At 44.5% G+C, this 15047-nt stretch overlaps 1 protein-coding gene across 1 annotated transcript in view; it reads right to left on the bottom strand.

The window, feature by feature from the left end:
* Positions 1 to 1079: 1079 nt before the first annotated feature.
* DBH (dopamine beta-hydroxylase) overlaps positions 1080 to 15047 on the bottom strand; it is a 107843-nt gene continuing 93875 nt past the window's right edge. The window contains exon 12 of the mRNA XM_077468191.1: positions 1080 to 3023. Within this exon, the coding sequence (XP_077324317.1) occupies positions 2901 to 3023 (123 nt within the window). The 3' untranslated portion in view covers positions 1080 to 2900. The remainder of the gene's footprint in view (positions 3024 to 15047) is intronic.

Below are 15047 nucleotides of genomic sequence, written 5' to 3'. Positions count from 1 at the left end.
TGTATAACGTATGGGCAGCTTAAAGTATTACTAAACCCACAACAGTAAAATCAGTCTGTATATGCAGCATGGCATGCTTGTTATACTCACTCTGCATTGTGTAAAAAGGCTGTTTTATCCTTTATGCAGAGATCCCCCCCCCCCCCTCCTGCACTGTCTATGTGGGCCAGCTAACACAGGCAGGATAGCCGACCTGCACAAGCTCAGTTGTGTCTTTTATGCTGGAGAGAACATTTACTTGTTCTCAGTGTTAGCCAGGTCACATGATATTGACATCACACATGTGGGCATGTATACAGGCTGTAGTGAAAATCTCCTCCTTCCTGATCTCTCAACACTGCAGAAACTGTGCAGTTTATCATGTAACCGTGGTATACAGATCATCCAAAAGGTATATAGTGGCAGTATTTTAATGTAAAAAAAAAGATTTATAAGCTGTGGGCACTGCGGGAGGGCAGATTAACTATTTTATATTACTGGGTTTAGTAACACTTTAAGGGTAGAAAAAAAAAAAAAGTTAAAAAGGAATGAATGAGAGGATATTAATGAAAGTGACAAAGAAGATTTATTTAGTACATGGAGGTAGTATTTTAGCAGTGCAGATTTGTACGGGGTCTTGCGGGAATTTTATTTTATGCCATAGAAACTAAAGAATACAGCTGCATCTTTTGAGACTTCTGGTGTTGCCTGTAACCTTTCCTGTTTTCCCATTAGGTTCTGCCAAAAGAAGGAGAATGTATAGTTTAACAACAATGCTTTTTAAGGAATGACATACCTTATTTTGTATTGTCTAACCGTAGCAGTTGGGTTATGGATGATTGGATTTTGGACTTTAACACAAGCATAGTTTTGTCCTTGGAGTATCTGTGTGCCTTCCATTGATTTGTAGAGAGTACCATTGCCTTATTCAGTTAGCGAGAGAGAGCGTTTTTAAAATGATATAAACTTAAATACGGTAATGAATTTGATCCAAAACTATTATAGCTTCCCTTTAGCATCTTGAATACAGTCCCTAGAAAGTGTGTTTTTATTTATTTATTTTAAAAAGAAGCACATGACTGAACAACCAAGATTACACATAGATTAAAAAAATCACTTTATTATATTTATTTCTCCAAATAAAATTGTAAAACCAAACATTACACGGTACACACATTTACTGTTAGAGAAGAGTGAGCTGATTTGCTGCAAATATTCTGACAGACGGTTGTGATTTTACAGTAACCCAAGTAACCAATCAGAGTTTGTGTAATGTATGATATGGCAGATTTTATATCTATGCAAGCAGTCAGTGCTACTGGGGAGCAGGGCCAGTGCAAGGATCCCTTGTCCAGACAGGCAAAGGTGCACCCCCCCCCACCTCCACATGAGAAACAGAGACAGTGGCTAGGGGTGTACATATTCCATGGCTGCGATTCTATGCTTCACAACCATGGCAGAAATTATACACCTGTGAACAAGACCCATTCAAGTGAACAATGCTGCTGTGCAAGTGCCCCGCCACCGCATGCAGTGCAAGCGATTGCAGTGCGCTAGTGCGGGGTCATAGCAGGTGGTAAGGAGGCGATATGCGTCCTCCTCACTACCTGCCAAAAGCTCTCTGAAGATTGATCCATATGCTGATTACTCCTCAGAGAGCAAAGTACATGTGCCCTTATTTTATTTTTATTTTTTATTGTTTTATTTTTTTTAACTGCCCGGTTGGGGGGTTTTGGTGCAATATCAGGGGTCGAAACAGACCCCTGATGTCTCAGTTTTCAGACAGAGAAAGAGAATAAGGACAATGATTCATCAGACCCTTTGGCCCCTTTCAGACCTACGGATCCGTTTTTATTCCTCCGCTTGCTCAGCGGGGATCACTCCATTGATCCCCTGCTGAGCCGACGGATGACAAAGTTTGCCTCTGCACTCTGTGCAGGGACGGACTTGTCAGAGCTCCGCTCTCCCCTATGGGGGGATCGGATGATTACGGACCGTCTGTCCGTTTTCATCCGATCCGCCAGACGGATGAAAAATAGGGTTTGCACCCATCTGGATTTTGCTGAGCCGAACGGATCGGGGAGGATCGGATGTCAGCGGACATGTCTCCGCTGACATCCGACGCTCCATAGACCTGCATGGAGCGCTCGTTCAGATCCGCCTAAAAAACTGACAGGCGGATCTGAACGGTCTGCACATGTGAAAGGGGTCTTACTCTGCAGCCTCAGCTGCACTGGACTGTGAATGAATGAATGAGAAGTGCTTTGTCCTGAGCTTCCTGTTCATTCACAAACTGAAGCATAACATACTATGCTTCAGATCATTCACCCTGTTCATTCAGGAAAGGAAGGGGCCGGTAAATATGACATATTTACTGGTCCCCTCCCCGCTGTCTATCCTGAAGCCAATCCCCCTGCAGCAGATAGGAGGAAAGCCAGCAGCGCTGCGAGGGGCACATGGGGGGGGGGGCAGACTGTAGGGGTGGGGGTGATCAGAGCTGTGGGAGTGCAAGTACTAGAACTGATACCCCTGCAGAGCAGCCAAGGAGAGGAGGAGGAGCTGTAAACACTTCAGGGAGAGCCACAAAAATATCAGTGTCAGCGATATGGAAGTACAGCTAACCCTCCTGCTCGGCAGGTGCCCAGTCCTCCCTTTTGAACAGATGGAGCCCAGTACAGGAGGGCCAGCTGTACTGCTTAATCAGTGGCACTGCATTCCCTATCTTGGCACCCTAAGGTGGCTGCCTAAGCAGCCTTACGCTTGCTTTGGCCCTGCGAGGGAGCAGATCACTGTATGAACATGGTGTATATATGTGACGGAATGGGGATGGTGTGGTGTTGGTTGTGTGGTGTATGTTGGTTGTTGAATATTTTCTATAAAATAGAACATTTGCAGTGTCTGGCTGGTCCTCAAGAACCATTTTACTTGTTAATGTTAACCAACACTGGTGTCAGAGACACTGGCTCCTCAGGGGTAGGACAAGTTGTATCTGCTGTGGGCAGGGCTTGTGTAATCTTCGGCAAAGGCTGCCTCTCCCAGTCGCCCTGTAGAAGATAAACAATGAAAAGTTTTAAGATATACTGCAGTCAGAATCAAAAAACAAAACCTTGAATTTTTAATTCTGGATAGAGTACGAAAAGGTTAGAACTCCTGTGAGTTTGCATATCTCTGTGTTTCTACTGAGAAGATTCACATTCTCTAGTTGTTCTGGTGACCATGTCAAAAAGACATAAAGTAGATGGAAAGTCAAAAGTTTGCAGTTGTCAACAAAATGGTATGTAAGGGGAAATTTTCCAATTGGGACCTTTTCTGGTGACAACTGTCTTAGGCCGCGTACACACGGGCGGATTGTCTGCCCAACTAAGTTCGTCAGACAATCCGACAAACAGTCCGTTCAAAATTTGCATGAACGGACTTGACCACACACGATGAGCAGACCGTCCGCTGAAAGCGTGCGCGATGACGTGTACAGCACGTACGACGGGACTAGAAAAACGACGTCCTATACACTGCAATGCAACCTTCGGCCGTGTGAATCCGTTCTGAGCATGCGCCATACTTAGTCCGTCCAACTTGCCTACACACGAGCGGACTGTCCGCTGAAACCAAGTTTGGACGGACAAAACCAAGTTTGAACGGACAAAATTTCGGAAATTCCGTAAGACTTTGTTCGTCAGACAGTCCGCTGAAAAAGTCCGCTGAAGCCCACACACGAGCGGATTGTCCGCTGAAACACTGTTCAGCGGACTAAGTTGGACAGACAATCCGCCCGTGTGTACGCGGCCTTAGAAGAGATTTCCCCTCCCTTTAGAGGGATTTATGTTTTCTCAGTGCAAAAATGGGAAATTATGCAACAATATTGCAAAAAAGAATGTTATTGTCAATTGTATTGACAATCAAAAAACGTTATCTGAATGCCCAGTTTGGTAGTCATGATGGTGCCACATCCTGGTATTGAGATACAGAAAGAAGATTTATGGAAGGGACTTTTGAAAAGGCACCACTATGACAAATATTTAAAAAAAATACAGATATAATTTTTATTAAATACAATCTAAAGACAATAATAAAATACATGCAACAGTGAATGCAAATTTTGCACAGAATAATAGGACTTTCTTCATAACAAGAAATGGCTCTAGATCCCAAAAGGAAACTTGAGTAGCCATACGCGTTTCGACTCAAGGGTCTTCGTCTGGGAGTTCTCAGGAGCAACAGATTGGACAACTGCACCAGGACCCCTTCAAAGCCTCCACAAGTAGAACACAATGGAAACTACCACCTTTGTGCAGCATAGAGTGGGGAGTGGGGAGTGGGGAGAAAAAAAAATAAGTAACTCCAACTCCTACCCATCAACTTGTGGAGCAGCCATTACCAATGCAAGCCTGATTTCACCCATCTCAGAACAAAGAGCACTTTTAGGTAGCTACACTGTCATGACTTCATGACATTCAAAGGAATACAAAGTTAACAAAAAGAAACCTTATACATTGGCCTGGAGTTCTCTTTTAAATGTTATTAACAGTCCTGTCATGCAGCGAGTACTCCTCTCCGCAGACACAGAATCAACAATGCAGCCAGCTGCACCTTCCATCCATGCGGCAAAGTCACCAGGACAGTCTGACTTCAATGTTCTGGGCAGGTTGTCACTGACATTTTGCAGTACTATTTATAGAAGTGAACGCATAGCAGGGGCCTGTTGAGGGGAAGGTTGATCAATTGTAACAAAAATGATGATCCAGAAAAGAGGTGATTTGAATTGGGAAAATATTCTGCATTCCAGAAATCCGACACTGCCATAGGAGTAGTAGTACATCCAGGGCTGGACTGGGACAGAAATTTGACCCTGGACTTCACCCAGACCGGCCCACTTACATTTTGGGTGTCCCATCACCAGCCCCCTTACGTCAGAGTGTCCCATCACCAGCCCCCTTACATCACAGTGTCCCATCACCAGCCCCCTTACATCACAGTGTCCCATCACCAGCCCCCTTACATCAGAGTGTCCCATCACCAGCCCCCTTACATCAGAGTGTCCCATCACCAGCCCCCTTACAACAGAGTGTCCCATCAGCTCCCCCTTACATCAGTGTCCCATCAGCTCCCCCTTACATCAGTGTCCCATCACCAGCCCCCTTACATCACAGTGTCCCATCACCAGCCCCCTTACATCACAGTGTCCCATCACCAGCCCCCTTACATCACAGTGTCCCATCACCAGCCCCCTTACATCAGAGTGTCCCATTACCAGCCCCCTTACAACAGAGTGTCCCATCAGCTCCCCCTTACATCAGTGTCCCATCACCAGCCCCCTTACATCAGTGTCCCATCAGCAGCCCCCTTACATCAGAGTGTCCCATTACCAGCCCCCTTACATCAGAGTGTCCCATTACCAGCCCCCTTACAACAGAGTGTCCCATCAGCTCCCCCTTACATCAGAGTGTCCCATCACCAGCCCCCTTACATCAGAGTGTCCCATTACCAGCCCCCTTACATCAGAGTGTCCCATCAGCACCCCCTTACATCAGAGTGTCCCATGAGCAGCCCCCTTACATCAGAGTGTCCCATTACCAGCCCCCTTACATCAGAGTGTCCCATCAGCACCCCCTTACATCAGAGTGTCCCATGAGCAGCCCCTTACATCAGTGTGGCCCACTGAGCCATCGGCCCACCGGGAAACTCCCGGTAGTCCCAATGGCCAGTACATGCCTGAGTACATCTCAATGATCCCAGCTGAGGTGGCAAGACTCAATTTAAGGAGAAGCATACTTAAAGTGGTACTAAAGTGAAAATGTTTTTTTTTTACCTTAATGCATTCCCTGCATTAGGGTAAAAAATGCCCCACTACCTGTTCTACTTATCCCCCATCACTAAACACTTTGCTGTCATTGATTCAGCCCTGTCTTAGCTGCATCTCTGCTCCCCTCGCTTGCTGGTTTCGCAGGAGACACTAAAAGCAGCAAGAGCCATGGGCTTCTGCTGCTGTCAGTCAAGCTCCTGTGAGGAGGGAGCAGGGTTACAGCTTACTGATGCTGTATGTGTGTATGGATACACACAGCCCAGCTCATGAGAGCAAGCACTCGGCGGTTCTCATAGCATATGGCATACTAAGGAGGGTACCCAGAGGAGGGAGGAGTGGACAGCAGCAGTGGGGGACTGTCATAGTGGCAGTAAGGGGCCAATATAATTGCTCAGAGCAGATCAAAATAACATCTTTTTTTATTTTAACCACTTCAGCCCCGGACCATTTGGCTGACCAAAGACCAGAGCACTTTTTGCGATTTGGCACTGCGTCGCTCTAACTGACAATTGAGTGGTCGTGCGACGTGGGTCCCAAACAAAATTGACGTCCTTTTTTCTCCACAAATAGAGCTTTCTTTTGGTGGTATTTGATCACCTCTGCGTTTTGTATTTTTTGCGCCATAAAAAAATAGGGACAATTTTGAAAAAAACACATTATTTTTTTACTTTTTGCTATAATAAATATCCCGAAAAAATATATAAAAAAACATTTTTTTTCCTCAGTTTAGGCCGATACGTATTCTTCTACATATTTTTGAAAATAAAAACCAAAATAGGGGATAGTTTTATGGCATTTTTATTGATAATTTTGTTTTTTACTAGTAATGGCGACGATCAGCGATTTTTTTTTATATCATGACTGTGACATTATGGCGGACACATCAAATACTTTTGGAGCGATTTTGGGACCATTCACATTTATACAGCAATCAGTGCAATTAAAAATGCATCGATTACTGTGTAAATGTGACTGGCAGTGAAGGGGTTAACTACTAGGTGGCGCTGTAAGGGGTTAAGTGTGTCCTAGGGAGTGACTCTAACTGTGGGGCTGTGTGTGACACGTCACTGATCACTGCTCCTGACTACAGGGAGCTGTGATCAGTGACAGTGTCATTAGGCAGAACGGGGAGATGCTTGTTTACATTAGCATCTCCCCATTCTTTCTCACCGTGAGACGATCGCGGGTATCCCCACGGATATCGAGTCCACGGGACCCGCGAGCATGGTCAGGGAGCTCTCGGCGAGCGTGCGCAAGCCGCCTCTTAAAGGGCCATGTACAGGTATGTTAACCAGCTCCCAACCATCGCACGCGATGTACGTCGGCAGAATGGCACGGGCAGGCATATTGGCGTACAGGTACGTCCAATCTTTAATGCCGCCCTGCCATCTGGTCGGGACCCCGTGAGTCCGGTCGCGGGTCCCGCGGACTCGATCACCGCGGGCATACCCGCGATCATCTCACGGGGCGGCTGAACGGAGAGATGCCGTTGTAAACGGCATCTCCTCATTCTGCCTAGCGACAAGTGATGCTGATCTCTGCTCCATGTGATTGGAGCAGAGATCAGTGTTCACTAAATGAAAGCACAGCCCCCAACAGTTAGTAACACGCCCCTAGGAACACTTAACCCCTACACTGCCACTCACTGGTTAACCCCCTTCACTGCCAGTGTCATTTACACAGGAATCACTGCATTTGTATAGCACTGATTGCTGTATAAATGACAATGGTCCCAAAAATGTGTCAAAAATGTCTGATGTGTCCGCCATAATGTCGCAGTCACAATAAAAATCGCTGATCGCCGCCATTACTAGTAAAAAAAAAAAATTATTAATAAAAATGCCATAAAACTATCACCTATTTTGTAAACGCTTTTGAGCAAACCAATCAATCCCTTATTGCGATTTTTTTTACCAAAAATATGTAGAAGAATACGTATCGGCCTAAACTGAGGGAAACATTTTTTTATATATTTTTGGGGGATATTTATTATAACAAAAAGTAAAAAATAATGCGTTTTTTTTCAAAATTGTCGCTCTATTTTTGTTTATAGCGCCAAAAATAACCACCGCAGGGGTGATCAAATACCACCAAAAGAAAGCTCTATTTGTGGGAAAAAAAGGACGTCAATTTTGTTTGGGAGCCACGTCGCACGACCGTGCAATTGTCAGTTAAAACGACGCAGTGCCGAATCGCAAAAAGTGGTCTGGTCTTTGGCCAGCAAAATGGTCCGGGGCTGAAGTGGTTAATCTGCCTGTACGTGCCCTTCTGCCGCAGTGTATCTGTGTGAGGCGGTCGGGAAGCAGTTAATCCCCCAAAAATGCATTCTTGACTCCGGCAAAAACTTTTTTTCTTGTTTTGGGCAAAAGTTGCTGAGTAATGAAAGGCTGACTGTGGCTCCACTGGGAAGATTCACCTTCTGTATTTGTTCTGATAACCATTAACAGAGGGATGCCAAAAATGTAGGGTTAAAGCGGAGGTCCACCCTAAAGTGGACCTTCCGCTCATTGGAATCCTCCCCCCCTCCGGCGCCACAATTGGCACCTTTCAGGGGGGAGGGGGTGCAGGTACCTGTACAGTACAGGTATCTGCACCCACTTCCTGCGTAGATTGTGCAGAAGGTACGCCCCTTTCCGCAGAATCTACACCCCTTTCTGAAAGTCCCTCGCTGCCTGCTCGGAAACACATGGATCCCAGAGACAGCGGGGACCATCCTTATTGCGCAGCGCGACTCGCGCATGCGCAGTAGGGAACCGGGAAATGAAGCCGAAAGGCTCCACTTCCTGATTCCCATACCCAAGATGGCGGCGGCAGGACCCGAGAGACGATCGAGAGATCGGCTTCGGGTGCCGACATCGCGGGCGCGCTGGACAGGTAAGTGTCACTATTTTAAAAGTCAGCAGCTGCAGTATTTGTAGCTGCTGGCTTTTAAAAAAAAAAAACGTGGACTCCCGGCGGACTCCCGCTTTAACAAAGCAGAGAAGAAGGTGCTTCTAAGTGCAGTAATAAATCACTTTAATGACAAGGAATGGTTCAAAACACAAGATGGAAGTGAAAACAGGCATTACAATGAAGTGGTGGTGAGAAACACTGTGACTAATCCAAGATGGAGAGCTGTGCTGTCAGGGCCAGCGTGGAATATAGGCAGCCGGAAATGACATCTGAGTGGGCAGGACATGTTTCAGAGCATGCCCAGTTGCTCCTTCTTTAAACCATTGGAGTAATGCAAGTGAAGGGGTTTATATGAGACTCAGGTGTGGGACAAATGGGCAGGGGGTGGGTGGGACTGATAACGACTGCCAGATCATTACATGGCAGTATGCAATGGAATAAAATACAGTAAAATTAAGTAAAAAACTTGCTGCAGTAAAGGTAAAAATGAACAAGACATAAACACGGACTGGGCCAGAACTGCAACAAGTAGAAAATCGATTATTAAAATGCAATATTTAGACACTCATATGGGATGCAAGGTGTGCAGCATGGGATTACCAGTGTCGGCAAAACCATAAATGGGGGAAATATGACAAGAGATATGACAAGAAAAACAATATACAGTGGTGTGAAAAAGTGTTTGCCCCCTTCCTCATTTCCTGTTCCTTTGCATGTTTGTCACACTTAAGTGTTTCGGAACATCAAACCAATTTAAACAATAGTCAAGGACAACACAAGTAAACACAAAATGCAATTTGTAAATGAAGGTGTTTAATATTAAAGGTGAAAAAAAATCCAAACCATCATGGCCCTGTGTGAAAAAGTGATTGCCCCCCTTGTTAAAACATACTATAACTGTGGTTGTCCACACCTGAGTTCAATTTCTCTAGCCACACCCAGGCCTGATTATTGCCACAGCTGTTCACAATCAAGGCATCACTTAAATAGGAGCTGCTTGACACAGTAAGGTCCACCAGAAGATCCTTAAAAGCTACACATCATGCCGAGACCCAAAGAAATTCAGGAACAATTGAGAAAGAAAGTAATTGAGATCTATCAGTCTGGAAAGGGTTATAAAGCCATTTCCAAAGCTTTGGGAATCCAGCGAACCACAGTGAGAGCCATTATCCACAAATGGCGAAGACATGGAACAGTGGTGAACCTTCCCAGGAGTGGCCGGCCGCCCAAAATTACCCCAAGAGCGCAGCGACGACTCATCCAAGAGGTCACAAAAGACCCCACAACAACGTCCAAGGAACTGCAGGCCTCACTTGCCTCAGTTAAGGTCAGCGTTCATGCCTCCACCATCAGGAAAAGACTGGGCAAAAATGGCCTGCATGGCAGAGTTCCAAGGAGAAAACCACTGCTGAGCAAAAAGAACATCAAAGCTCGTCTCAATTTCTCCACAACACATCTTGATGATCCCCAAGACTTTTGGGACAACATTCTGTGGACCGATGAGACAAAAGTGGAACTCTTTGGAAGGTGTGTGTCCAAGTATATCTGGCGTAGAAGGAACACTGCATTTCATAAAAAGAACATTATACCAACAGTAAAATATGGTGGTGGTAGTGTGATGGTCTGGGGCTGTTTTGCTGCTTCAGGACCTGGAAGACTTGCCGTGATAAAAGGAACTATGAATTCTGCTGTCTACCAAGAGATCCTGAAGGAGAATGTCCGACCATCTGTTCGTGTACTCAAGCTGAAAGGAACTTGGGTTCTGCAGCAGGACAATGATCCTAAACACACCAGCAAGTCCACCACTGAATGGCTGAAGAAAAACAAAATGAAGACTTTGGAGTGGCCTAGCCAAAGTCCTGACCTAAATCCTATTGAGATGTTGTGGTATGACCTTAAAAAGGCCGTTCATGCTCGAAAACCCTCTAATGTAACTGAATTAGGACAATTCTGCAAAGATGAGTGGGCCAAAATTCCTCCAGGACGCTGTAAAAGCCTCATTGCACGTTATCGCAAACGCTTGGTTGCAGTTGTTGCTGCTAAGGGTGGCCCAACCAGTTATTAGGTTTAGGGGGCAATCACTTTTTCACACAGGGCCATGATGGTTTGGATTTTTTTTTCACCTTTAATAATAAACACCTTCATTTACAAATTGCATTTTGTGTTTACTTGTGTTGTCCTTGACTATTGTTTAAATTGGTTTGATGTTCCGAAACACTTAAGTGTGACAAACATGCAAAGGAACAGGAAATGAGGAAGGGGGCAAACACTTTTTCACACCACTGTATATAAAAAACATTTGTAAAAAAAAACAATACAATATAGTCATGGCTATGAGCATACAGTATGAACATGATACACCAGAGACAATGTAAGTGTGGTGGATGAGTTGATATATCCACTTACATTGTCCCCGATGTATCATGTTCATATGCTCACAGCAATGACCACATTGTATTGCATTTTTTTAAAATGTTTTTTTATATATTGTTTTTCTTATTTGTGATGTTGCTGAAACTTGCTGTCCCCTGTCGCACAGTATTTACATCTGTTCAGTTACCTTTATTATAATTGTTGTCATATTTCCCCCATTTATGGTTTTGCTAACACTGAAGTCCCATGCTGCACACCTTGCATCCCATATGAGAGTCTACACTATGTCTAAATCTCAGAATTGAATTTATCTACGTTCTACTTGTTCTGCCCCAGTCGGCGTTTATGTCTTGTCTGTCTTTATCTTTACTTCATTTTACTGTATTTTACTGCATTTTATTCCATAGCATACTGCCATGTAATGATCTGGCAGTCATTATCAGTCCCGCCCACCCCCTGCCCATTTGTCCTGCCCCTGACTCTCGTATAAACCGCTTCTACTTGCATTACTCCATTGGTTTGAAGAAGGAGTGACCGAAACATGTTCAGCCCACTCTGACGTTACTTCCGGTTGCATGTATTCTACCCTCGCCCTGACTGCACAGCTCTTCATCTTGGATCAGAAAAACCGTGTTTACCACTGCTGGTCGCCTGCAACTTCCACCTGCAGCTGTCTTCACTCCCAGGAGGATTTCCGCTGGACTTTATGGATTCATTAATATGCCTATTTTCACTTCCATCGTGTTTTTAACCCTTTCCTTGTCATTAAAGTGTTTTATTAATGCACTTAGAAGCGCCTTCTTCTCTGCTTTGTTTTTCCTATAGAGTGTGCTTCCCTCTTCTGAAGTGCCGCTGTGGTGCATTAATCACATTTCAAGAGCCAGTCAGGTACTGTTTGTTAAAGTCTACTTGCTATCCAGAGTGCCCTATTCTCCACCCTCCTTCAAATTTTAGGGTTGTGACTGGACCAGGATGTGAGAATTAATTTTTAGACATGTGCAAAAGGAAAAAATTAGTTTTGTTTAGTTTCGTTTTAATTTGTCAATTAATTAATTTCGTTTAGTTATATTCGTTAAATACGTTAAATTCGTTTTCGGATTTCGTTAAATTTTCTACTGAATTCAAAAAGAATCGGTCGCATTCGAAAATATTTCAACCAAATTCGAAAATATTTCTACCGGATTCAAAATCATTTCAACATGATTCGAAATTATTTCAACCACATTGGAAACTATTTCAACCGGATTCAAAAATATTTTGCGACCCGAATTTAGGGCCATGTATCTCGGGGTCACTTGGTGCTAGAAACCCCAAATTTGGAGATGTTGTAGTGCTAGTTCTATTGTGTTTGTATACCAATATAAGTGACCCCGAGATACGTGGCCCCAAATTCGGGTCGTAAAATGTCATTTTTTGAATTTGATTTAGAATTTCGTTTGAATTCGTTAGCATTGTAATTCGGTAATTCGGATGCATCCGAATGTCCGAATAATGAAAATTCGTCCGAATTTTCGATTCGGAACGAAACGAAATGCACATGTCTATTAATTTTACAATGGTGACATCTGTTTTGGTAGAGTGCTGTATAGAAATATGGGAGCAGCCATTGCTGACCTATTTTTTTTAATGGGCCAGGATTGTCCTCCTGACCCTGCCTTCACTACATGTAGGATGGGGGGTCTAAACTTTTTAGACCTCACTGGGTGCATATTTTTCTCATGAGTAGAAAAAACATGCCTAATGCCGCGCACAAATGACCGGACTTTCCGGCAAACAAGATCCGACCGAATTAGTCCATCGGAAAATCCGATCGTGTGTGGGTTAATCCAATCTTTTTTTGGGAAAGAAATCCGGCGGACCTAGAAATAGAACATGTTTCAAATCTATCCGACGGACTCAATTCCGACAGACTCAAATCGGGACAACCGTTTAGTCTGTGTGCTGGTCCGACAGACCAAATGGGACACAAGGGTAGCTATTGGCTACTGGCTATTGAACTTCCTTTTTTTTTTGTCCTGTTTATGTCACCACGTTCAAAACGAACGGACTAAGTCCGTTCGTGTGGGCAAGTCCGTTAGTTCGGGAAGTCCGTCGGAATTCGGCCGAAAGTCCGTCGAGAAGACCGTCGGACCTAGTTTGCCGGAAAGTCCGGTGATGTGTACGCGGCATAACACTCCCATGATTCTAAACGCCAGCTCACAGGAGCTCACTCCATCTGCAAAGAAAAAAAGCAGGTCTACTAAGATTGCGTGTAGTCGGTAATATTTGGGGTTGTCCTCTAACCTCCATCACAGTACATGAACCAAAAACATGGGTCCCCAAAGACAAGTGGCCCGGAGAAAAGTAAGGCTCGCTGAGGAACAAAACACCAATAATACAAAAAAATCGATGAAAATGTAATTCATTAATAGTTCTGAAGGATATACTCACTAACATATGTATAAGCCCTTGTACACACGGTCGGATATTCCGATGGACAATGTCCGATAGGACCGTGTTGTCGGATAATCCGACCATGTGTGGGCTCCATCGGACTGTTTCCGTTGAAGTATCCGACGGACCAAGTTTTCCAGCTGGGCTATAACATTTTCCGACAACATGATCCGATCGGACTTTGTCCGATTGTGTGTAGTGAATTCCAATCGGACAAAGTGCCATGCATGCTCAGATCAAATTCCTAGACCAAAGCTATTGGCTACTAGCCTGAACGTAGTCCCGTCGTAACGAAATTACGTCATCACGTTACGTACGATCGGATTTTCCGACAACTTTGTCCAACCGTATGTATGCAACACAAATTTCGGACAAAATCCGTTGGACAAAATCCGACTGATTTTGTTGTCGGAATGTCCTACCATGTGTACAAGGGCTTAGAGTGCCTCTAATTAACCCTAAATAAAGTTCAGCTTTTCTATTAGGTCTTTCCTGACTTTTTCTTAGTTGCATCCCACAGCAAAAGCCAAGGTGTGCAGAGAATATATGCAACAGTTTCGGACAAAATCCGTCGGACAAAATCCAACGGATTTGGTTGTCAGAATGTCCGACCCTGTGTACAAGGGCTAATACATTCATTATTTGAATACCACTAAAACACGCTAGACAATATATATGGAAGGGCCACCATTAAATAACCTATAAAGTTGACTGTTATTAAATGAAAAACCAATATTCGATCCCAATAGGCACTAACGCAGAAGGAACAAATACACATAAAACAGTGCTTACGACAAACATAGAACACAAACGTCCGGACGCCAGTGGGATCCCAGACTGGTCCCAAATAACGCCAAGCGGCTGTAAAAACCAGCCAACAATTGGCAATATGGGGCCAGGGTCAGATCCCCCCCCCCCCCCGGTGGCCCGAGCCGAGAATAAAGAGTATAATCAGAAGATAGCCAGGAAAGTAGTCACTCCTTCTGGTCCGTTCCTCCCACACACTGCTCAGCAAGTTCTGTAACTGCACACCACTTCCAAACGTAAAATCAACTTTATTGTTCAGCGCAAGCATTTAATCATAACAAACATGATTACACTCTACAAATAATTCCCAGTAGGCGGCGAAATGTATCAGTGTGGGAACCTGGGTGATTGTCAGTTCTTGTTCTGAACAATAAAGTTGAATTTAATGCTTGGAAGTAGTGTACGGCTCTAGAACTTTTTCTCTGTTTAATTGAATTACTAGCTAGTGAGGTCAGGTTGAGGATAACAGAATATTCAACTGTCCGGCAGGCAGGGTATTAAAACTTCACTCTTTTGAAGAGTTCAATGCACCACTGCTGCATGAACCCTTCTGGGTGTCCATTGCTGGCTGCTGGGGTTAGTATGGGAAACCACAGCAACCAGCAAGCTTCCTGGCACAGCCAGAAATATAGCAATGGCTCATGGGGCTCCTCAAGGGGGTAAAGTTTCAATGTGCCACCCAGTGGCAAGGTGAGTATTTTTATTCTTCTTTTGCAGGGTACTTTAAAATTTGCTTCAGTAAGAGACCAACAGGGGGTCCCCT

This window comes from Lithobates pipiens, unplaced genomic scaffold (assembly GCF_037356315.1).
Source record: "Lithobates pipiens isolate NorthernLeopardFrog02 unplaced genomic scaffold, aLitPip1_a1.2 Scaffold_11, whole genome shotgun sequence".
Classification (NCBI taxonomy): Eukaryota; Metazoa; Chordata; class Amphibia; order Anura; family Ranidae; genus Lithobates; species Lithobates pipiens.
The sequence above is the reverse complement of the archived record's forward strand: the minus strand, read 5'-3'. Positions and strand labels throughout refer to the sequence as shown.